Source organism: Coffea arabica, chromosome 11c (assembly GCF_036785885.1).
Source record: "Coffea arabica cultivar ET-39 chromosome 11c, Coffea Arabica ET-39 HiFi, whole genome shotgun sequence".
Taxonomy (NCBI): Eukaryota; Viridiplantae; Streptophyta; class Magnoliopsida; order Gentianales; family Rubiaceae; genus Coffea; species Coffea arabica.
Genome location: NC_092330.1, coordinates 31,233,551 through 31,257,700, shown reverse-complemented (window position 1 = coordinate 31,257,700; position 24,150 = coordinate 31,233,551). Strand labels below are relative to the sequence as shown.

Genomic DNA, 24,150 nt, shown 5'->3' with positions numbered 1-24,150 from the left:
TTAAACAACTGAACATTTACTCTTAGGTACAACTCCATTCAACTTGAAACATAAATTTGTCCAATAAAAGAAACAAAATACATGTTCTAAACATCCATTCTTAATATCACACCAAACTCAAAACAAAAGATTCAACCATCTCGAAATATAAAAGAAATCATGACTACAATATATACTCAGTAACAGATCATCCCAAAATTAACTTTCCAATTCACTTCAATCACTCTTCAATCTCCAACTCCTGTAAGGAAAACAAGCTAAAAGGTTGAGCTAAAACTCAGTGAGGCTTGCCAAGCAACTAACAGCTAATAAACGTTTAAATCAGTACAATTAAGCAAGTACAATAAACGTTTACAATCACTTTCATTAAGCAATTGAGGAAATACTTCACTAAACAATTACTTTTAAAAGGATACGGTGCTCGCATTAGAGCCACTTCAATGTCATTGAGCATTCATTTCAGTGTCAAGAGACACTCATTTCACTGTCATTGTACATTCATTTCAATATCATTGCACATTCCACCGATTCACCTCCTTATGTCATCCAAAACAATAAACAATCCCCTACATTCAATAATCAGTTCAATAATCTCCTAACCTCATAGTAATACTCGAGTATACCAAAACATTTGCCCAAAGCTACCGTCCGACCCGACCAAATCCTTTGCTGGCTCGAATAGTCCATTGAACAGAGGGTTTTGGGGCCTAGTTCAGCCGATGAGGCGAGGCACATATACGGCTTACATTCATGCACACTTACAGTAACATTCAGTCAATTATCGACCTTCAAACTCAACTAAATCGAGTGCGATAAAGTATACTCTTGACTTAGAAGGCGAGGGACAATTGAGATACACTTCACAAGGAATCATTTAGTAATAATTCATGATAAGTACATTTGTCACATAATTTCATTTAGAGACACATAAACAGTTAAACACATAAATTCGGGAAAACACTCACCAAATACCCAAATAAATTATTCTCGAGCCACGGGTTCGTTTTCTGGCTCACAGCTACTTCCTGAGACAAGTTCATAATTCCAAAGTGAATATATAATTTATAGATGTTCACTTATTGTTCTTTATTTAACTAATTAAAATCAAGTTTGACCATAAAATACAAATTTAACATTCTTAATATTTATTCATCCTTTTATTTTCGAAACTTATTGACTTTATTATTTTTAAACCATGGAACATACCTATCTTAAGTTTATAAACTTGTATAATCGTTCAAATCAATATACTTTCTCAATCCAATATTAATTATGGCTTATAGATATTCCATTTTCCCTTTTTAAACTAACTAAACTCTAGGTTGTTTCTAAATTAAATTTTATTCCACAATCCTAACCTCTCAAGTTTTATAGTCTCTAAAATATTCATGAAGACAAGATTAAGTGATTAAAAGGCAATTTATGTATATAATTATCATGAGTTTTCCTCTCAATTGCCTTAGTTTAACTCTACTCGTAGAACTAGATATAGTTGTTAAATCTCAGGGCAACCGTAACTATCATTTATGTAAGCTTACAAAGTTGGAAATTAGAAGAATTGCTGCTCAAAATATGGTTTCCTCAAGGCCAGCATCAAAGCAAGTTACATTCGGAAAACAAGAGGAAAGCAACAAGAAAGGCAGCTTTGCCACCCTCTGATGTTTTGATCACAACTGGAGGTACGCTTATCAGATTGAGGCGAATTTTATAGCGTTTTGAAGCTAAGACCTAGACCTACATTTCCTATGAAGACATCGACATCCAGTTCTTGCATTTCCAAGGCCAAAAGGGGACGGTCAGAAGCACAATCTGCTTCATTCTATCGGACAGCAACCAGAACTAGTAACGTTACTTCAAGCTTTCGGCAAAAACTCTATTCTTTCACTTGCTTAAAGCTCTAAATACTTAAAGTACATTCAGTCCAGCATAAACCAAGACAAATAGCATCTAGTTTTAACAAATTATTCAACTATCTGGCATTAGCTATGGCATTGAACAACTAAAGCTTCCAGCAGTGTAGCAGTTTAATATGCAACATTTTCACCATAACTCCTTCAGTTTTAACTCCAGCTCATCATACCAAATACAAGTATTAAACTACAGAGTAGCCTTAACCAACACACATGAAGTTTACAGTTAAAACTTTGAAGAAAAAGCTGATGAGAACTTGTTTCTCTCTTTCGGCCATGATTGGTAAAGTTTCGGACAGCAATCAGATTTTAAGCGAGGACTTCTCCATTAACTACTTCATTTCATACCCAAATCTAACATGCATGCCAAGACTAACATATTAGGCAGTGGGTTAAACCTCAGCGTAGGAGTTTAAACCCAAAATCTATAAAGAAACCTGGGAATTTCCATCTCTCCTCCCTCGGACAGCTTAGCAGAAACTTCCAACCATTTCCTTCAACCAAACATGGTTTTTTTCTTAGTTAAAATCCAACATGCAACCTTAATATTCAAGGGTACTGAATAACTAAGAGGTTAATGCAGAAAATTTATTTCATTCATGAGCCGCAACTCAACAACTCTCAGTTACCTCTATTTCTGTCCAGTTCCCATTTTTTTTTCCTCCTTTAACAGATTTCTCCTCGGTCAACCTATTGTTCCTTACTAAAAACTAACATGCAGATTGTATATATACTCATTTGCGCTAACTAAGCAGAAAATTATGGTAGATTCTTACCTCTTTTCCCTTAGAATTTGATAATAGCAAACGGCTCTATCTCTCTTTGCTTCAGCTCCTTCAATTCTTGCACCAGCTATCCCTTTTCCCCTCGCTGATGTAGCTAATACTCGAAGTTGTAGACTGGTTTCTCCTCTTAGCTCTCGGCTTTGGTTGGTTAAAAAGTGCAGAAATGGAAAAGCTGTTCGGTTGCTCTGTTTTTTTTTTCCTCTCTCAGTTGTTGCTACCTAAGGAAAAATGCAGAGCTCTCTCTCTCACTCTCTCGGTTGGTCTTGAAGTGTGCAAGAGAATGAACTAAGTTCTCCTTTTCTCTCGGTGATCACTCACCGCTTCCTCAGTCGGTGATGGCAATTCCAAGGCATCTCCACTCAGTTTTGTTTCTAAGGTTCTGATACTAGCTGGCTGCATGGTAGATTAGCTAAATTGAAAGGTGAGTTAGGTCATTTGGTACCAATTTAATTGCTTACTAAGGAGCTATGGTTTTATTAGTCCACACATTAACTCCTAACTTTTGTTACATATATTTTTACACCATTCCAAGGTATTTATAAATTCTCGATTTTGTTGTAAAATTTAAATTTAGACATTTAGTTAATCTATTAGTTGTTATATATAATACTTCTAATGGAAAAATGAAGGTAATACATGCAAAGCTTACACCAAATTTTCTAGGGTTTTCACACTATTGGACGATTCAGGATGTGTACTCATGTTTACACTATTTCTCAAAACTCGACTACGTGATCGTGTAATGATGGGGCTTATTCGTGTAGCTATGTTTGCAATTAGCTGAAAATTTAGGAAAAACCCTATTTAAATGCCCTTCTTGATTAACTATTGTCAAAAAGAAAGGAAAAAAAACACGAATTAGTAAAAATTAAAATAATTTGGATGTATCTCCTATTGGGGAACCCTTTTTGTGCCAAGGGTAGGCCTAGCATGATGCAACACCTTTAAAGTGGGATCTGTTTATCAAGCCTGCTTTTGATCACCATTTTACACAAAAGAAAAGTCATTTCAAATTTCAAATTTCCATTTATAAACATTATTTACATAATTCCTCGGAGACGGTCTAGTACAAAGTCATTAAACCTCTTTAACCTATCTATTACAGTATCCTTGGATTCTTTGGCATAAGGATTTCTCATATGTTCCACTTCATCGTACAGTTCCCCGCATTTTCTTTTCAATTCTCGATGTTTTTTTTGGCATCTTTTCACCCGTCTCCTTATGTTTCTCGACCATCTCTTGGTGAGTTTTGACGGATTCCTTCAGTTGCAAATTTTCTCTGTCTTTGGTTTCGATAATGGCTCTCAATCTCTTGACCTTCTCGAATAGTTCATCTCGTGATTCTTGCATATCCAAATCCTTAAGCCATTCCTCATATTGTGGAGTGACTAAACCCTTTTGCTTGAGTTCTGGAATATACTTGACCGGCTTGTCATCGGACAATGTCCCCTAGGCCTCAATGATAGGAATCTTCTTCGGAATTTCATTTGGACACATTCCTTTGTCAAAAACAACGATGAATTTGGTCAAATCAAATGGATGCGGTAATTCTTGAATACGGCCTAACTGTCGAAGAAACCTCTTCGGATTATATGCCATGATACCTAGGGTGCCTATAGGCCTGTCAACGGGTCGGGTCTAGACCCGGATCCGTGAAATTATTGCGGGTATGGGTAGGGATTTATTTCCGTTTTCCGGATCCGGATCCGTTTTGTCAAACAAAAAAACGGGTCGGATACGGAATATAGTATTCCGACCCGTATTAGACCCGGATTCGGATATAAATGAATTAACAATTTAAAATATATATATTTATCAATATAATTTGATTAGGGTGATGTATTTGAGTAAAGTCAATTTGATTTCTTTTCTTATTTGGTTTTTTCTTTGCATTAGTTAGAAATTAGTTTACAAATATATTTTTTCTCATTTTTATTAGAAATTATAAATTTTGCTAAATTTGTTCGGGTAGACCCGACCCGGATCCGAGACCCGCCGGATCCGGATCCGGAACATAGAATAAAAGACCCGCCGGGTAAACGGGTCGGATCCAAATCCGGTATAGTAATTCGGGTCCGGGTCCGGAATAATGAATTCCGGCCCGGACCCGACCCATTGACAGCCCTAGGTGTCTAGCAATGGAATGAACTCGGATGCTTTAGTGCGAAGTACGGGTTTAACACAATTTGTCCAATCTAAAACCTATCTAACATTCTGATCAGGCAAGTTCTTCAAGAAGTCCACATACCCGGATGTATTACTTGGTGAATCATTTCTAGTAACCCTCTTGTGATGTGTGATTATCCAATTATACCGAGACATCGGCAAACTATCAGGAATAGGTACTCGTCTCATGAAGTACTCCATAGCCCATATGTGCAAAACTAAGTTTGACCCATAAAAGAATTTTCCACCTCTCTGACAAGTAGTGCAAGCTATAAAGATATCGGCTAAGATAGTCGGAACAATAGAGCATTGCCTATCTTTTATCGCTAGAAACAGATCAAACATGACTTTAGTGAGTTTAAAAGCTTTTTTTTTGTCTTTCCCTGGAAAAAGGTAAATTCCAGCCACAACCAATCCATAGACCCACACTCTTTTATTCCCATATTGCCTTGAACGTAAATGAGAAATCTCCTAAGTGTCTCTCGAAACCATCCCTCAATGCAAATCGGTCGAATAAGAATTTCACGTTTATGCTTTGGTCACAACCTTGTATTACAGATTCCCTTAATCTAGTGAAATGGCAGAACTCGGCTTTGTTAGACAAAATGGGAATATTACGGCGGTACTATGAATCGTAAATTAAAAAGGCCAGAAACTTCCTCAATTGTCACAGTCATTTCTTTCTTGCCTAATCTAAACGCGGAGCAAGTAGGGTCCCACAAATGTATCAAAGCTTCTACCAAATAGCTGTCTGCTTTGATATCTTTAAAATCCCCAATTGGTCCTAAATGAGAGGCTATTTGGTTAATTTCACTAGGGAAAGCAATGCGGGCCATTTTTGTACCTCAATTGGTGCTACTAACATTTGCTGGACTTGTCGAGGGCGCTCGATCTAAAAACAAGAAATTTGGTGTCAAGTGCCTTACCTACAGGTCCCACTTTTCCGGTTGAATATGAATCTAAACGTGAAAATCCCAAAATATGGTTAAATAACCCATGGGAATATAGGGTTGGTTTATTCTTAACATGGCATTCCCTAAATGACATTCCCTCTAAGGTTTATGCATGATGCCAATTTATCAAAACAATTTAAATATGCAATTAAAAAATGAAAACATGACCTAAGGGACCCTTCATATGCCAGGGTAGGCCTAAAATGATGTGCAATTATTAACCTACGAATGCAATATATCGGAATTTAAACATGCAATAACCTATCTAAGAGGGTAGATTCTAAAAGAGTATCATGCTAGAACTCTTATTTTCTAGTGTTTGTGAATGCAAAAGATGAGAAAACAAGGAAATGTTAGTTCAACAAATAACACATAACACGTTAGGCAATTAGATGATATAAAAGGTGAGAAGAAAGAAAAATAAGGGAAAAGAGGTGGAATCCCTCCCTTCGTGCCTAGTGTTTCTAGTTGGGTACGGTCGACTCTATCCTAGGTGATTTCTAATATGGATGCACGAGGTTGAACTCATTAATGCATCTAGACTCAATTACGGTTTTAGGCCCCCAAACTTTCAGATCAAAGGTGAAGGGTCATCAATCCCAAGGCCTAAGAGTTGGTGGTTCGAGTGATTCCTCAGACATTGCTACGTGCACGTCGTGTCACGCTCACATGTCCAAGTGGATCGATCCTAATCCTAACGTGGTGGAGTGGTGTGACAACCACTAAAAGTAAAAAAAAATGAGGGGTTATAAAGTAAAACGTATGCACTATGAAGTGCCCGTTTTGAAGGGAGGGATTAAATACCATCTTATGTAAGTGAAGGTTCTAGGGTGGTTACCCCCCTCCCCAAGATGCAAGCACTATTAAACATAAGTAAATGAAAGAAATAAACACATTATTCACATACACGGATATTGAGACAATTGCACGTGTGAAATGCAAGAAACCCTAAAAGGGAAAAAATACAATCTAAAACCTCCAAATGTGATATATAAAAAGGTTAGAAAAATAAAAGGATTGACTAAATCGAATGCTCGAACTCTCTGAAGTCCCCAGTGGAGTTGCCAGCTGTCGCGCCCCATTTAAAAAAAATAAATAATTACGAGTTTTATAAAAAATGAATTTTAATTTAATTTTGATTGAAAATGAGTTTTTGATTTTTAGAAAATAAATAAAGAAAATGGGCCTATATGGGACTTTAAAAATGCGACGATTTTAACCCAAACTAATAGTTTAAAAAGGGTTTTTAATTAAAAAATAGGAGTCGCCACTTGGTATTGAGTTAAGGTGTACCAAGTCACCTAAAATGAATTTTTAAAGAAAAAATAGAGAAAAACTTTTTTAAACGACTCCAAGTCTACGAAAATCGAGAGAAAAAGGGGTCGGGAGTCATATTTGAAGAAAGAGAAGGTAAGGATAAAATCCAAGGTGCCCTTTCAATCTAGTCAATGTTAGTTGCGTGATTTAGTCAAAAATTTTCTTATTTTTAACCTAAAAATTTATCATATTTGGATGTCACAATATGGATGCAAAATCTAAACCTAGGAGGATATCGAGGGTCGGAATATCTCTTCAAAACTTAATTGGTGCAAATCACATTAATTGTGACGCCCAAAAGTGACTCTTTGAAGAGGTCACGAATATGTAAAAATATAAGACTCGAAGTAAAGAAAAGAAAATAATAATTATACAAATATACATAACCTAAAGGAATGCATCATAACGGGTGCGGGGTGATAAGAGTTTATTTTACGTATTTTTAAGTGCATTTTATTAATTAATTTTGAGTTGATTATTTAGTTTTATAATTAAAATAAAGAGGTTTTTGGTAAAATTATATATTTTTGGTAAAAGTGGATAATATTGCATTTCTATTGATTTTAATGGTAAAAACTTCATTTTCTTGTAGGTTAATGATCCAATCACCAAAGGATGTCAAATGAGGTGAAAAGTAGATCATTGGTGATGAGTTCAAAGTGGTTAAAAGAAAAATGAAGTGAAAAACGTTTAAGTAAGGAAATGCAAGTCAAGACAGTTTTGACACTTTTCAGTATTTCGACTATATCTGGAGCTACACTGATCGGATTGAGGTAATCTTTATACCAATTTAAAGCTAAGAAAGAGAGATACAATTTGTATGAAGACATTAAAATCCAGTTCTACCATCTTCATGGACAAAAAAGTCGGAATACAGAAGCTGCACTCTGTGGTCGGAATCTGAAACAGGGGTTTTACCAGGTTTTGGTATTTTGGCCATATCTCAGGCTAGACAACTCAGATCTGGATGATTTTTAGAGCATTGGAAAGCTAACTCAAAGGGTTACAACTTTAGTGTTTTGTACAAAAGCCAGTTCGGCCTTTATGATAGAGAAAATCGCAGATGAAGTAAGGCCAAAGTGAATACGCGAGTACACAAAACGTGACTTGTAACCGCGTTTTGTGTAGGCGCGTTTTCTGGCCGTAATTCTGCAATTTGCTCAGTCAATTCTCTTATGTTCAAACTACTTTCTAGCTACAATCTGCAAGAGAATTCGGTGCACATGCCTCGGAAGACAAAAGGGCAATAAAGATGGCTTATTTTCAAGATAAAAACATTGATTATTGACTATCCTAACAAAGTTAGATTTGTAAATCAAAAGTTGGAATTTGACTTGGAAAAAGAGAGCCTTTGAGTAGTTTATATGCAGAGACATTTGGGAGCCAAAAAGACACAAAGGGGAGAAGCCTGACACACCATACGTAGCTAGTTTTCCTTCTTGTAACAAGTTTTCTCTCTAGCTAAGAGTTCTTGAAGAAGTTTTTGGAGTTTTCACTCATAACCATCTTGTACAAGAACATAGCAGGAATTTGAGGGCTTCACTATCAATTGGCTAAGCTTTCTTTTATCTTTCATTGAACTTGTACTTCATGATGTTTTGCAGTAATAAACTTGTGAGTTTGATTGTTAAATCATTCATGAGTAGCTAAACTCCTTAATCTAGGGAGTAAATGAAACTTATGGCTAATTAATACTAATTGAATGTGATTTACACTTGTTATATCTTGTATTAACTTGTCTACTTGTGTAGCTGTGATTACTTGTTATTGATTGATCACCAATAGCATGTTTATAGTGTTATTCTTCAATGAAAATTGGTAGTAACAATGGAAACACATGAGTAGAGCTTAAGTTGTATGTTCATGAAAATAGAGATACACTTAAGTAGATTACTTAACATTTCATGAAAGAAAACAGAGTAGTAGTAGTATTTTACCATGAAAATAGGAAAAACTGAACTACTCTAGGCCATTTCATCAGGAGAATGAGACTTGGTAATCTTGGAAATGAATCTCTGGTTAAACAAGAATAATAACAAGAGGTAAATCCATTCATTTGTGTTGATTATACCATAAGTGGAATTTACATCCCTAGAGTCTTTCTTGAGTAAGAACTCTTCATTTGCATTTAGCATTTGTTAAACTAGATTTGCAGATCATATTTGTAAATTATAGCAATAAACTTTCCTTGCTCAAATTCATTGTAAGTCTAAATAATAGAGAAAAATAAGGGTCTAGTACTTGTTTCAATTGCTCCTTGTGGGATCGACCCGATACATACCCTACATTACAATTGCGACCTGTATACTTGCAGTCCAACGGGTGTAAAATCGGAATTAAACTTGCATTAAAATAAAAACCCGTCAAGTTTTTGGCGCCGTTGCCGGGGAGCGGCAATATTAGAGCCTAATCAACTCTATTAATTTAGACAGATTTATTTTTATTAGTTGAGCTGATTATATTTAATCTTATATTGTAATCAGTTTTTGACAATTGAAATTGCATAATATCTTTTATTTCTGTTTGTAGTGTATGCACCGGGCGTCTCGAGAAGTCGCACCTTTCGATCCAGAAATTGAGAGGACACTACGTAGACAAAGGAGGCACACACAACAGCAAGAGGAACAAGAGATTTGGCAACCGATAGAGGAAATTTTGATAGAACTACCATTTGAAGAAGAAATGGCCAAAAATGAAGCAAATAGGCGAGTTCTACGAGATTTTGCTCTACCGGGAACACAAGGATCTCAAACAAGCATAGTAAGGCCTACGGTAAATGCTAACAACTTTGAGATTAAGCCATCACTTATCCAAATGGTTCAACAATCTCAATTTGGAGGTAATGCTGTAGAAGATCCTAACTCACACTTAGCTACATTCTTAGAAATATGTGATACCATTAAAATGAATGGAGTTAGTGATGATGCTATTAGGTTACGGTTGTTCCCATTTTCATTAAGAGATAAGGCCAAAATGTGGTTACACTCTCATGCTCCTAACACTTTTACCACATGGGATGATTTATCAAGGGCATTTTTGAATAAGTATTTTCCACCCAGTAAGACTGCTAAGCTAAGAATGGATATCACTGGTTTTAGTCAAATGGAAGGAGAATCATTATATGAAGCATGGGAAAGGTTTAGAGATTTGTTACGGAAATGTCCACACCATGGACTACCCGAATGGCTGATTATACAAACCTTTTATAATGGTTTATCTTTCACCACTAAAACTATGATTGATGCAGCCGCAGGTGGAGCTTTAATGGGTAAATCACCCCAAGAAGCTCAGAATTTGATAGAAGAAATGGCCGCAAATAACTACCAATGGGCCAATGAAAGAGGTAATACGAAACGTCATGCAAGTATGATCGAAATGGACACTCTCAATATGTTGAGTGCCCAAATGAATAACGTTATGAAGATATTGAGTAGACAAGGTGGAGTTAGCCCAAGTTCATCTAATGCTCACGTAGCTTGTTGCTCTTTCTGTGGAGGTGAACATGATATTAATGAGTGTGTTGATTCTGAACAGGTACAATTTGTCAATAATTACAACCGAAATGCTCCAAATAATCCCTACTCGAATACTTACAATCCGGGGTGGAGAAATCATCCAAACTTTGGATGGAAAGATCAAGGCAATCAACAAAGGCCAACCAATCCGCCGGGATTTCAACCAAGGCAACCACAGGCTGAAACTAAACCAAGTTGGGAGATTGCAGTGGAAAAACTTGCTAAGGTTACCTCGGACAGATTTGAACGAGTAGAAGGGAGACTGGATCAACTCACTACAATGTACAGAAACTTGGAGGTTCAAATTGGTCAAATTGCCAATGTGATCAACAATAGAAACCCTGGTGAATTATCAAGTAAAACCGAAGTGAATCCGAGAGAGCATGTCAATGCAATCATTCTTAGAAGCGGGAAAACGGTTGAGGGATTCGATTTTGAAAATTCGGGTGGTGAAAAAGACAAGAAGCAAGCAATTGAAGGGGAGCAAGAAAGTCAAAATGATCATGTTATCATTGATATTGATGCACTTCATCCCAAATTAAATTCTCATTTAAATTCTAATGTGATACCTTTTCCTCACAGGTTGAAGAAAGATAGACAGGATCGGGAGTTTGAAAAGTTCTTCAAAATGTTTAAACAATTGCACATTAACATTCCTTTCATTGATGCTATAACACAGATTCCCTCTTATGCACGTTTCTTGAAAGACATCATGTCAAAGAAGAGGAAAATTGTAGATAATGAGATGATAGCATTAACGGAAGAGTGTAGTGCATTGATTAAGAATAAACTCCCTCCTAAATTGAAAGATCCGGGAAGTTTTTCTATTCCTTGTACTATTGGTCAATTGCATTTTTCTAATGCTTTATGTGATTTAGGTGCAAGTGTGTCACTTATGCCGTTATCGGTTGCCCGGAGATTGGGACTTCAAGAGCTAAAAGCTACCAATATTACATTGCAATTGGCGGATCGGTCAATCACACGTCCCATAGGTATTTTGGAAAATGTGCTCATAAAGGTAAGACAATCTATAATACTTGTGGATTTTGTTGTCTTAGATATTGAAAAAGATGTGAGAATGCCAATTATTCTAGGACGACCGTTTTTAGCCACTACACGAACTATAATTGATGTAGAAAAAGGTAAGCTTATATTACGGGTTAATGGTGAGGAATTGGAATTCAATTTGGATAATAAAGAAGGGAGTATAGAGCCTACTGCTCTTGTTTCTAATATGCCATCTGATGAAAAGGTTAACCAAGAAAGGACCGAAGAAGTTAAATTTATAAATGTCCTTGGTACTAACTTTCATGGTGTAGGAACAAAGGAGGAGAAGATACGGATGGAAGTTGGCTTAATAAATTCGCCATTCCATGAAGAAAATGGTGAAAAGTTGAGCCAATTCAGAAAAGACAAGCAAAATCCACTCCAAGGTGAAGTTGAGCCTCTCTATGACAAGTTTAATATTCCTCCTTGGCATTTGAGGAAATTGGACTATGAAGATCAATGCATGGTTCATCACATGGTGGATTGGCTCGGGAGTTTCGACCCATGGGGAGAAAATCGCTCCCTAATGCTCTAAAGTGATTCAACTTTTTCAGTCGAGCCAACGACTATAAACAAAAGCGCTAATTGGGAGGCAACCCAATGTTTATGTTATTTGTTTTAATTTTTTGTGATTTTTAGACTTAAATAAGTGTTTTAGTTAATTTGTTGTTTTTGTGTTATAGGGTTGGCAAATGAAAGCAAGAATGACCATTTGAGGTGAAAAGGGCAAACTTTGATCAAGCAACTCAACCCCTCGATTTACGTTAAAGGTGTTTTTGATTCATTATAAAGGGGTAAAATGCATGTTTTTAATGTTTTACATTTGTTCCAATCAATAAAATTGACAAACAAATGATCTATGATGCATTTTGAGTCATTGGGGTACCATTTGTAATTTTTCAAAAGTTGAAATTTTACTAAAAATCGCAGCAGAAAACGCGCTTATAAGTCACGTTTCTAAGGATCGCGTTTTCAATTCTGCACGTACAGAAACGAAAACGCGCCTTAAAAACGCGACTTTAGGTCGCGTTTTAATGGAATCGCGTTTTCAAGCCTGAATCGACTCCAAAAACGCGACTTTAAATACGCGACTAAAAGTCGCGTTTTAATTGCTGCGAGATTTGTGCAGAAAACGCAACTTCAAAAACGCGAGTTGAAGGTGCGTTTTTAGTAGCGTTTTCTGTGACTAAATATAAGGTGCAGAAACGCGATTTCAGCATTTCTTCTTCCCTTTTCCATTTTTCCAGCCGCGTTTCTTCTTCCTCCCTTCTACCCAACTCACAAATCTTCATTTTTACTCCATAATCTTGCTAAAAATCATCACCCAAACACCTTTTGAGCTTCATACAATCTTTTTAACTGATTAAAATCCTAGAAAAACACCTAAAATCAGGTTTTTGAAGGATTGAAGGTTAGGGTTCTTAAACTCCAATTTCTTCAATTGGAGGTTGTTTCATAGGGCTTTTTGCATTTTTAGCATCTCCAAACATCCTTCTACGTGATTGAGGTAAGTTTCTTCATCAAATCTTTTGATTTTAGAAGTTCATATTTTTTATCCTGAGCTATCTGACATCTTTTAATTTCAAAAATTTGATTGTGTTCATGACTATTTTTTATTTTATTCATGATTATTATGATTGTTTAAGCATGTTTATATGTTTAAATGTAGCAATTTATTGGTTTTCAAGTACTTTAAAATTCACAATTGCTATATTTAGACGAAATTGGAAAAAGGAACTAGGATGTTTTTGAGCCATTGGTGATGTTAAATTATGGTAAAAAATGGTTAGTTGATGATGTTTAAGCATGTGCATTGTGTATAGTGAGTAATTTGGTTGATTTGGTGAGTTAATTGGTTTAATTTTTGCCTAAACATGATTATAGCTAAAAGCATATTATTATTGTTAATTCTCAATAATTATAATCATAATTGTTGCTAATTTCACTAATTGGGTTATAATTATTGCATATCTTATTTCAATTGGTGATTTTGAGTAATTTTTGGGCATAAATTATGGCTCTTCTTGTTTGGTCCTATACATTAGTTATTGGACGTGTTGTCACTTGAAGGGATAAATTGGAGGTTATTTGGATAATTTTAGAACATTCATTGCTAAATTGTGAATTGTGTACAAATACAGGTGGTTAATTGAAATATTTTCTTTTAGGTACTATGCCAAGGGGAAGACGTACGATACCCTCGTCCTCCAGCAGTGAAGAGAGGGAGGTTAATGAAAAAATGGAAGTATCCGAGGAGGAGAATTCACCTTCTCCTCCACCAGTTAGACGACAACTTGGTGAGGGCACCTCTCGTGGAGCGGGAAGATTTGACAGTGCAAGGTTCACTAATCGGAGGAATCAAGAATGGCATGAGGAGCATGCTAACTTGGAGTTCCTATTTGAGATGCACGTGAACCAAACGGTGGAGATGATGTATAACATCTCGGAGGCTTTTGCTCAGCTTGGATGGGCTCCGATTCTCACCTTACCAAACCATTACTACCCCGACTTGGTGCGCGAGTTTTACGCCAACATTGAGAGTAAGACGCGCCACAGTGGAGAAATGGTTGAGTCCTGGGTGCGTGGAAGACGAATCGTCTTGTCACGTCAAGATTTGGCCGCTATTTTGGGGTGTATGGATGATGGACGTCCAGTAGATTTGAAGAAGGAGTTTGTTCCCCCGAATAGGAGGTGGGATCCATCATTGGCCATGGCTAGATTTGGTCTCGAGTACCAACCTTTTCGCTCTACAAGGAAGGAGACCATATTGGCGAATGTCTTCGAACCTCGTAATCGTCTTATCATTTATATGATGGCTCACAATGTCATCCCAAAGAAGACGGGGCACACGGAGGTCCGCAAGAGCGATATCTATTTCTTGGATTACATGTTCCATAACCGGACATCTCCATATGCTCGAATTTCATTGCCTAACATCATCATCAGCCACATTAGGTCTACGGCGAGGCATAAGACAACTTCCTTCAAACTATCATTTCCTCGTCTACTAACTTTAATCTTCCCCCATTTTGAGGTTCAGTTGGAAGGAATGAGGCGGGAGATTGTTCCACCATGGGCTGAGATGACTATCACTACTCTTCGCCGCCTTGGCATTGGCACGGGGGACATTCCACGCCCTGTTCAGGAGCGAAGACAGAAGGCTAGACATGGTCACGATGGAGCTGGACCATCTACTGCAGCACCACCTTCTCCTCCACCACAAACCAACTGGCAGCGGCTCTTTGGTCGTTTAGATGACATCGATCATCGCTTAGCCAGAATGGATACTCGCCTGGACCGAATTGAAGATCATTTAGGCACACGCCCACCTCCCATCGATGATGATAAAGATGACGATGAAGAGGATGATTGAGGCTGCCCTTTGGCTGGCTTTTCTTTTGTTTGCTTGTTATTTTTATCTTTTGTTTGAAAAATGTTAACTTACATTCCTTATTTTGAATATTGGAACTTGTGGCAGTAACTAGTAGATCGTTGACTGTAGATGGTTGAGCGGTCGATGACTCATGATTCAAGGCTTCACTGGACCGCAATCATCTCACTTGGGGAGTCACTTGTTCCTTTCTTTTGTTTCTTTTCTTTTCTTTCCTTACACATTGAGGACAATGTGTAATTTAAGTGTGGGGGGAGAAATATGTGTGGTACTTGTGGTTTTAGTTGTGTTCGATATAATTCTTGTACTTAAATTGTGTTTCTTGTGGTTGCTGGCAGGGAGATTTAGTCCACTTTTAAGGGGAGACTCTGTCAAAATTTTTCCAAAACCTTATACATATATATATGTTATTAACCATAATAAATAAAATGTTGTCACTTGTCCTTTTGAAATAAATATATGTGGTCTTGATACTTCTTTTCTCATGGAATTTGGAAATGGTTTTTATGTGATTATAATTTTTACATCTATAGGAAAGTATATCTAGTAAAGTGGAGAAAATTATGCCTACATTTTGCATATTTGATGAAAATTCTTCTTTTTATCTGATTTTATAAGATAAGAAATTAATATGGTCAATAAGTGTCATACTTTTCTCATGATTATTCTTAGAGGGAATTTTATTATATATATATATTGAAAAAAAAACAAAGGGTTATTCTACTCCAATGATTCTCGTACCGAGTAACCGAGAGTTGGCATCTACATATGTCGACATTCGCGTAAAAAGGTACTTGAATTAAGAGTATGCAAAGCAACTTGAGTATGTGAAATGTTGAGTAACCGGGGATCTGCATCTAAAAATATTGATCTTCGCATCAAAAGGCATTTTTCACAACTCAAGTAATATTTAACCCTTAAAATATATATAAAAAAAACAAAAACAAAAAGTAAATTAAATCCCTCTTTAAGAAAAATAAGAAGTTGATCATGAGATTAGTTAGCATCTTTATTGACTATAGGAGTTGCTTGCTTGCGAAATTGGATAAAAATAAGAAGTTGAGTTGAATTGGTAAAATTATGGTATACTTGGCTCTTCTTTGCTTGATATTATGAGTACTTGAACTTAATGGAAAGATCACATAAGGGTTATTTACCTTGATTCAAGGAAATGGAGTTGAAATACTACATATGTTTATTTTCAATTTTTGGATCATTGTTGGTTTTATATTTCTTATTGCTTGAGGACAAGCAATGGTTCAAGTGTGGGGGTATTTGATAAGAGTTTATTTTACGTATTTTTAAGTGCATTTTATTAGTTAATTTTGAGTTGATTATTTAGTTTTATAATTAAAATAAAGAGGTTTTTGGTAAAATTATATATTTTTGGTAAAAGTGGATAATATTGCATTTCTATTGATTTTAATGGTAAAAACTTCATTTTCTTGTAGGTTAATGATCCAATCACCAAAGGATGTCAAATGAGGTGAAAAGTAGATCATTGGTGATGAGTTCAAAGTGGTTAAAAGAAAAATGAAGTGAAAAACGTTTAAGTAACGAAATGCAAGTCAAGACAGTTTTGACACTTTTCAGTATTTCGAATATATCTGGAGCTACACTGATCGGATTGAGGTCATCTTTATACCAATTTAAAGCTAAGAAAGAGAGATACAATTTGTATGAAGACATTAAAATCCAGTTCTACCATCTTCATGGACAAAAAAGTCGGAATACAGAAGCTGCACTCTGTGGTCGGAATCTGAAACAGGGGTTTTACCAGGTTTTGGTATTTTCGCCATACCTCAGGCTAGACAACTCAGATCTGGATGAATTTTAGAGCATTGGAAAGCTAACTCAAAGGGTTACAACTTTAGTGTTTTGTACAAAAGCCAGTTCGGCCTTTATGATAGAGAAAATCGCAGATGAAGTAAGGCCAAAGTGAATACGCGAGTACACAAAACGTGACTTGTAACCGCGTTTTGTGTAGGCGCGTTTTCTGGCCGTAATTCTGCAATTTGCTCAGTCAATTCTCTTATGTTCAAACTACTTTCTAGCTACAATCTGCAAGAGAATTCGGTGCACATGCCTCAGAAGACAAAAGGGCAATAAAGATGGCTTATTTTCAAGACAAAAACATTGATTATTGACTATCCTAACAAAGTTAGATTTGTAAATCAAAAGTTGGAATTTGACTTGGAAAAAGAGAGCCTTTGAGTAGTTTATATGCAGAGACATTTGGGAGCCAAAAAGACACAAAGGGGAGAAGCCTGACACACCATACGTAGCTAGTTTTCCTTCTTGTAACAAGTTTTCTCTCTAGCTAAGAGTTCTTGAAGAAGTTTTTGGAGTTTTCACTCATAACCATCTTGTACAAGAACATAGCAGGAATTTGAGGGCTTCACTATCAATTGGCTAAGCTTTCTTTTATCTTTCATTGAACTTGTACTTCATGATGTTTTGCAGTAATAAACTTGTGAGTTTGATTGTTAAATCATTCATGAGTAGCTAAACTCCTTAATCTAGGGAGTAAATGAAACTTATGGCTAATTAATACTAATTGAATGTGATTTACACTTGTTATATCTTGTATTAACTTGTCTACTTGTGTAGCTGTGATTACTTGTTATTGATTGATCACCAATAGCATGTTTATAGTGTTATTCTTCAATGAAAATTGGTAGTAACAATGGAAACACATGAGTAGAGCTTAAGTTGTATGTTCATGAAAATAGAGATACACTTAAGTAGATTACTTAACATTTCATGAAAGAAAACAGAGTAGTAGTAGTATTTTACCATGAAAATAGGAAAAACTGAACTACTCTAGGCCATTTCATCAGGAGAATGAGACTTGGTAATCTTGGAAATGAATCTCTGGTTAAACAAGAATAATAACAAGAGGTAAATCCATTCATTTGTGTTGATTATACCATAAGTGGAATTTACATCCCTAGAGTCTTTCTTGAGTAAGAACTCTTCATTTGCATTTAGCATTTGTTAAACTAGATTTGCAGATCATATTTGTAAATTATAGCAATAAACTTTCCTTGCTCAAATTCATTGTAAGTCTAAATAATAGAGAAAAATAAGGGTCTAGTACTTGTTTCAATTGCTCCTTGTGGGATCGACCCGATACATACCCTACATTACAATTGCGACCTGTATACTTGCAGTCCAACGGGTGTAAAATCGGAATTAAACTTGCATTAAAATAAAAACCCGTCAAGTTTTTGGCGCCGTTGCCGGGGAGCGGCAATATTAGAGCCTAATCAACTCTATTAATTTAGACAGATTTATTTTTATTAGTTGAGCTGATTATATTTAATCTTATATTGTAATCAGTTTTTGACAATTGAAATTGCATAATATCTCTTATTTCTGTTTGTAGTGTATGCACCGGGCGTCTCGAGAAGTCGCACCTTTCGATCCAGAAATTGAGAGGACACTACGTAGACAAAGGAGGCACACACAACAGCAAGAGGAACAAGAGATTTGGCAACCGATAGAGGAAATTTTGATAGAACTACCATTTGAAGAAGAAATGGCCAAAAATGAAGCAAATAGGCGAGTTCTACGAGATTTTGCTCTACCGGGAACACAAGGATCTCAAACAAGCATAGTAAGGCCTACGGTAAATGCTAACAACTTTGAGATTAAGCCATCACTTATCCAAATGGTTCAACAATCTCAATTTGGAGGTAATGCTGTAGAAGATCCTAACTCACACTTAGCTACATTCTTAGAAATATGTGATACCATTAAAATGAATGGAGTTAGTGATGATGCTATTAGGTTACGGTTGTTCCCATTTTCATTAAGAGATAAGGCCAAAATGTGGTTACACTCTCATGCTCCTAACACTTTTACCACATGGGATGATTTATCAAGGGCATTTTTGAATAAGTATTTTCCACCCGGTAAGACTGCTAAGCTAAAAATGGATATCACTGGTTTTAGTCAAATGGAAGGAGAATCATTATATGAAGCATGGGAAAGGTTTAGAGATTTGTTACGGAAATGTCCACACCATGGACTACCCGAATGGCTGATTATACAAACCTTTTATAATGGTTTATCTTTCACCACTAAAACTATGATTGATGCAGCCGCAGGTGGAGCTTTAATGGGTAAATCACCCCAAGAAGCTCAGAATTTGATAGAAGAAATGGCCGCAAATAACTACCAATGGGCCAATGAAAGAGGTAATACGAAACGTCACGCAAGTATGATCGAAATGGACACTCTCAATATGTTGAGTGCCCAAATGAATAACGTTATGAAGATATTGAGTAGACAAGGTGGAGTTAGCCCAAGTTCATCTAATGCTCACGTAGCTTGTTGCTCTTTCTGTGGAGGTGAACATGATATTAATGAGTGTGTTGATTCTGAACAGGTACAATTTGTCAATAATTACAACCGAAATGCTCCAAATAATCCCTACTCGAATACTTACAATCCGGGGTGGAGAAATCATCCAAACTTTGGATGGAAAGATCAAGGCAATCAACAAAGGCCAACCAATCCGCCGGGATTTCAACCAAGGCAACCACAGGCTGAAACTAAACCAAGTTGGGAGATTGCAGTGGAAAAACTTGCTAAGGTTACCTCGGACAGATTTGAACGAGTAGAAGGGAGACTGGATCAACTCACTACAATGTACAGAAACTTGGAGGTTCAAATTGGTCAAATTGCCAATGTGATCAACAATAGAAACCCTGGTGAATTATCAAGTAAAACCGAAGTGAATCCGAGAGAGCATGTCAATGCAATCATTCTTAGAAGCGGGAAAACGGTTGAGGGATTCGATTTTGAAAATTCGGGTGGTGAAAAAGACAAGAAGCAAGCAATTGAAGGGGAGCAAGAAAGTCAAAATGATCATGTTATCATTGATATTGATGCACTTCATCCCAAATTAAATTCTCATTTAAATTCTAATGTGATACCTTTTCCTCACAGGTTGAAGAAAGATAGACAGGATCGGGAGTTTGAAAAGTTCTTCAAAATGTTTAAACAATTGCACATTAACATTCCTTTCATTGATGCTATAACACAGATTCCCTCTTATGCACGTTTCTTGAAAGACATCATGTCAAAGAAGAGGAAAATTGTAGATAATGAGATGATAGCATTAACGGAAGAGTGTAGTGCATTGATTAAGAATAAACTCCCTCCTAAATTGAAAGATCCGGGAAGTTTTTCTATTCCTTGCACTATTGGTCAATTGCATTTTTCTAATGCTTTATGTGATTTATTGACTATCCTAACAAAGTTAGATTTGTAAATCAAAAGTTGGAATTTGACTTGGAAAAAGAGAGCCTTTGAGTACTTTATATGCAGAGTCATTTGGGAGCCAAAAAAACACAGAGGGGAGAAGCCTGACACACCATACGTAGCTAGTTTTCCTTCTTGTAACAAGTTTTCTCTCTAGCTAAGAGTTCTTGAAGAAGTTTTTGGAGTTTTCACTTATAACCATCTTGTACAAGAACATAGCAGGAATTTGAGGGCTTCACTATCAATTGGCTAAGCTTTCTTTTATCTTTCATTGAACTTGTACTTCATGATGTTTTGCATTAATAAACTTGTGAGTTTGATTGTTAAATCATTCATGAGTAGCTAAACTCCTTAATCTAGGGTGTAAATGAAACTTATGGCTAATTAATACTAATTGAATGTGATTTACACTTGTTATATCTTGTATTAACTTGTCTACTTGTGTAGCTGTGATTACTTGTTATTGATTGATCACCAATAGCATGTTTATAGTGTTATTCTTCAATGAAAATTGGTAGTAATAATGGAAACACATGAGTAAAGCTTAAGTTGTATGTTCATGAAAATAGAGATACACTTAAGTAGATTACTTAACATTTCATGAAAGAAAACAGAGTAGTAGTAGTATTTTACCATGAAAATAGGAAAAACTGAACTACTCTAGGCCATTTCATCAGGAGAATGAGACTTGGTAATCTTGGAAATGAATCTCTGGTTAAACAAGAATAATAACAAGAGGTAAATCCATTCATTTGTGTTGATTATACCATAAGTGGAATTTACATCCCTAGAGTCTTTCTTGAGTAAGAACTCTTCATTTGCATTTAGCATTTGTTAAACTAGATTTGCAGATCATATTTGTAAATTATAGCAATAAACTTCCTTTACTCAAATTCATTGTAAGTCTAAATAATAGAGAAAAATAAGGGTCTAGTACTTGTTTCAATTGCTCCTCGTGGGATCGACCCGATACATACCCTACATTACAATTGCGACCTGTATACTTGCAGTCCAACGGGTGTAAAATCGAAATTAAACTTGCATTAAAATAAAAACCCGTCACGGGGGCTAAAATTCGTGTCTTTAATTTTTCCTTTAATAGAGAGAATACGAGCGTGCTAAGGTTAGAGAGCCATACTCATCCATATTTCATATTTGAGGGGTTAATTTCTCCTAATTTTGGTCAAGCAAATGATATAATTTATTTGTAATTTTCTTAAATGGAGTGCGAGTCTACATGTCATGTTTCGCACATAGGGATAATGAATATACATATAGGGGAAATATGAGATAAGGGATATACATATAAGGGAAATATCATGCAAAATGATAAGGATCCTGAAAAGTAGAAATATGCATGAAAATGTAGTGATTGGTCACACAAACATGATCTAGCGCGTGGACGGTCCTTAAGGGTCTAGCGTTAGACTAGCCCATGTCTATAGTTCTCACTAGCATTGGACTAGTGAGAAATCGGAACAAAGAGCCACAACTAGCGTTGGACTAATGTGGTGACGTCATACATTTTTTATAATCAAATAAATCATATAAAATATAATAAAACAGATAAACACATAAATCACATAAAACACATAGCACATAAGCATGATATTTAGATGCAAGACCCTAAGAAAGCGAGTAACACGTAAACACACAAACATGCAAACACACAAAGCAAATAAAGCAAATAAAGACCTAACTATTACATTTGGGGCCCTAACTACAATCTAAAAGGGGAAGGAATAAAATAAATAAAATAAATACCTAACTATTACATATTCTATCTAAATACATATCTTGAACCCCCTAACTATTACAATTTGGCATTTAAATGCCTCTTAAATAATCAAACATTAAAACTACCACTTTAAAAGAAACAAATAAAGTGAATAAACAAAACAAAATAAATAATAAAAATAAAATAGAAAAAAAAATATTCAAAAAAACATGCAATTACACACATAGATTCACATAACATCACATAGCATCAAGTAAAATCAAAATAAAGGGGTAGAGTGTACCTCCCTTAAATTGGTGACCTAATGAAATGAAATTTCTCTTATTTGCTTTCCAACACAAAAAAATGATTAAAGTACCACTTTAATTAACAAATAGTCATAAGAGATGGAAATAAATGTGAAATTGAACAATTAAAGCATTTAAATGAAGGTAAACAACCCACATTCAAGAAATTAAAACAAGTAAGGATCCAATTGAAAGAATTAAAGAAGTTTGAGTGGTCAAATCATTATTATTACAAATATTAATGGTCTAAATTAAAATAAAATAAACTTAAGGGCTTAAGATGAAGCCTATCAAAACCAAACGCTAAACTTTACAAAATGAATGAAAACCCATTTGCTATAATTAAACAACAAAATTACCCAAAATTTTACTAAAATCCAAATCAAAATTATATATCTATCAAAAATTATTAAACCTTCAATTTCTCTCCTAAGACTTATGAATAATCTATCCAAAAAACACATTAAAGCATGCCAAAGAAATTTAACATTTTAAAAGTACAAAATTTAATTGAGTTTTATAAGTTTTGGGCCATAGTGAAATAAAGGGAAACTTGAGAGGTTAAAATGTAATTTTCGGAAAATTTTCCATGCATCTTCGATGAAGCTTTCTTCTTCCTGCTGGTTTCCTTCTTATTCATTGTTGGGTTCATCCATTAAAGATTTCCCCACAAATTTCTGGATTTTAGGTGCAATTTTCTTTTTGCAAAACATAATTAAAGTCTCAACCAAACATCAAACTTTGATCTTAAGCAACAATATCACAGGAATTCAACATCCACATGCAAAAATCTTCTGCAACCTTTGTGGGTTTCATTATCAAATTCACAGGTCATGCAAGCCAGTCTCCAAACTAACGAAAATCATGCAACTTACGCCTTTTATTTTCACAACCAAACACTAAACACAAACAGGAACAGGCAACAATCTAGAAAATCATCTAAAAAAAGAAACAAGCAGCAAAAGGCAGCAAACCCACGAAGCTTTGATGCGTTTCTGAGTTCATCTTCAGCAAGCATCGCATGAGTTAAGCAAGCAAAGCAACTAACCGTATCATGAACTCCACCAAACTTTCGAATGATGTACCAAGATAAACTTCCTATGTTTTCTTGCCTAAAAACCAAGTTTGAACAGAACCCAGCTCTAGATCTACACATGCCAAAATCAGAGTAAGACCTCGCAACTTATGCGGACACAAAGTGAGAGAAAAAGATAAAAAAATCTATTTCATGGCTTTTATGTGAGCATCAACCTCTTCTGACTTCATTGAACTTTTCATCAAACTTTAAACGACTAATGTCAGCTAGAAATCATCAGAAAAATAGACATGACAGAGCCTTTGAACAGACACAGCAAACCGGCAGCCAAACTCAAGAATTCATGTCTTGTGGGCAGGGGCGGATTTAAAGTGGGGCACTGGGGGCTTGTGGGCAGGGGCGGATTTAAAGTGGGGCACTGGGGGCACGAGCCCCCACTGCCCCCTTAAATTCCTATAATACATCTATAATTTTGACATAATTTTAAAGGTGTCCCCATAATTTTTTTTAGAAGAAATGTGAAAGAATGGGTCACAAAATTTATATCATTCACTTTCCTCCTCTAGTTCCCATTTTCCCACCAACAAGGCCAAGTACCAATTATATCAGTCATTTCTTTTGGTCCCCATTTCCCAAGTTTCTTTTATTCCTGTGGTTCCCCATTTCCCATCACAACCGGCTCCTCTTCTTCCACACCCAAGCCAACTACTTTTTCTTTTTATCATTTCATCTAA

At 35.8% G+C, this 24,150-nt stretch overlaps 1 protein-coding gene, 1 long non-coding RNA gene and 2 other non-coding genes across 4 annotated transcripts; 1 reads left to right on the top strand and 3 right to left on the bottom strand.

Annotated features, from left to right (window-relative positions):
- LOC140016369 (uncharacterized) lies at nt 1–3,008 on the bottom strand. The gene is made up of 2 exons (XR_011822753.1): nt 2,687–3,008; nt 1–241 (listed from the first exon to the last, which is right to left on the bottom strand). It is a non-coding gene; the product is annotated as an uncharacterized lncRNA (long non-coding RNA).
- Nucleotides 3,009–10,200: 7,192 nt separating this feature from the next.
- On the bottom strand, nt 10,201–10,307 carry LOC113717502 (small nucleolar RNA R71). Its single transcript, XR_003454418.1, has one exon. It is a non-coding gene; the product is annotated as a small nucleolar RNA R71 (small nucleolar RNA).
- An 8,705-nt stretch (nt 10,308–19,012) lies between these two features.
- Nucleotides 19,013–19,119, bottom strand: LOC113717501 (small nucleolar RNA R71). The gene has a single exon (XR_003454417.2). It is a non-coding gene; the product is annotated as a small nucleolar RNA R71 (small nucleolar RNA).
- A 199-nt stretch (nt 19,120–19,318) lies between these two features.
- Nucleotides 19,319–20,365, top strand: LOC140016544 (uncharacterized). Its single transcript, XM_072070086.1, has one exon. It carries the CDS (start codon nt 19,319–19,321, stop codon nt 20,363–20,365), a length of 1,047 nt encoding a protein of 348 aa, XP_071926187.1.
- The last annotated feature ends 3,785 nt before the right edge of the window (nt 20,366–24,150 follow it).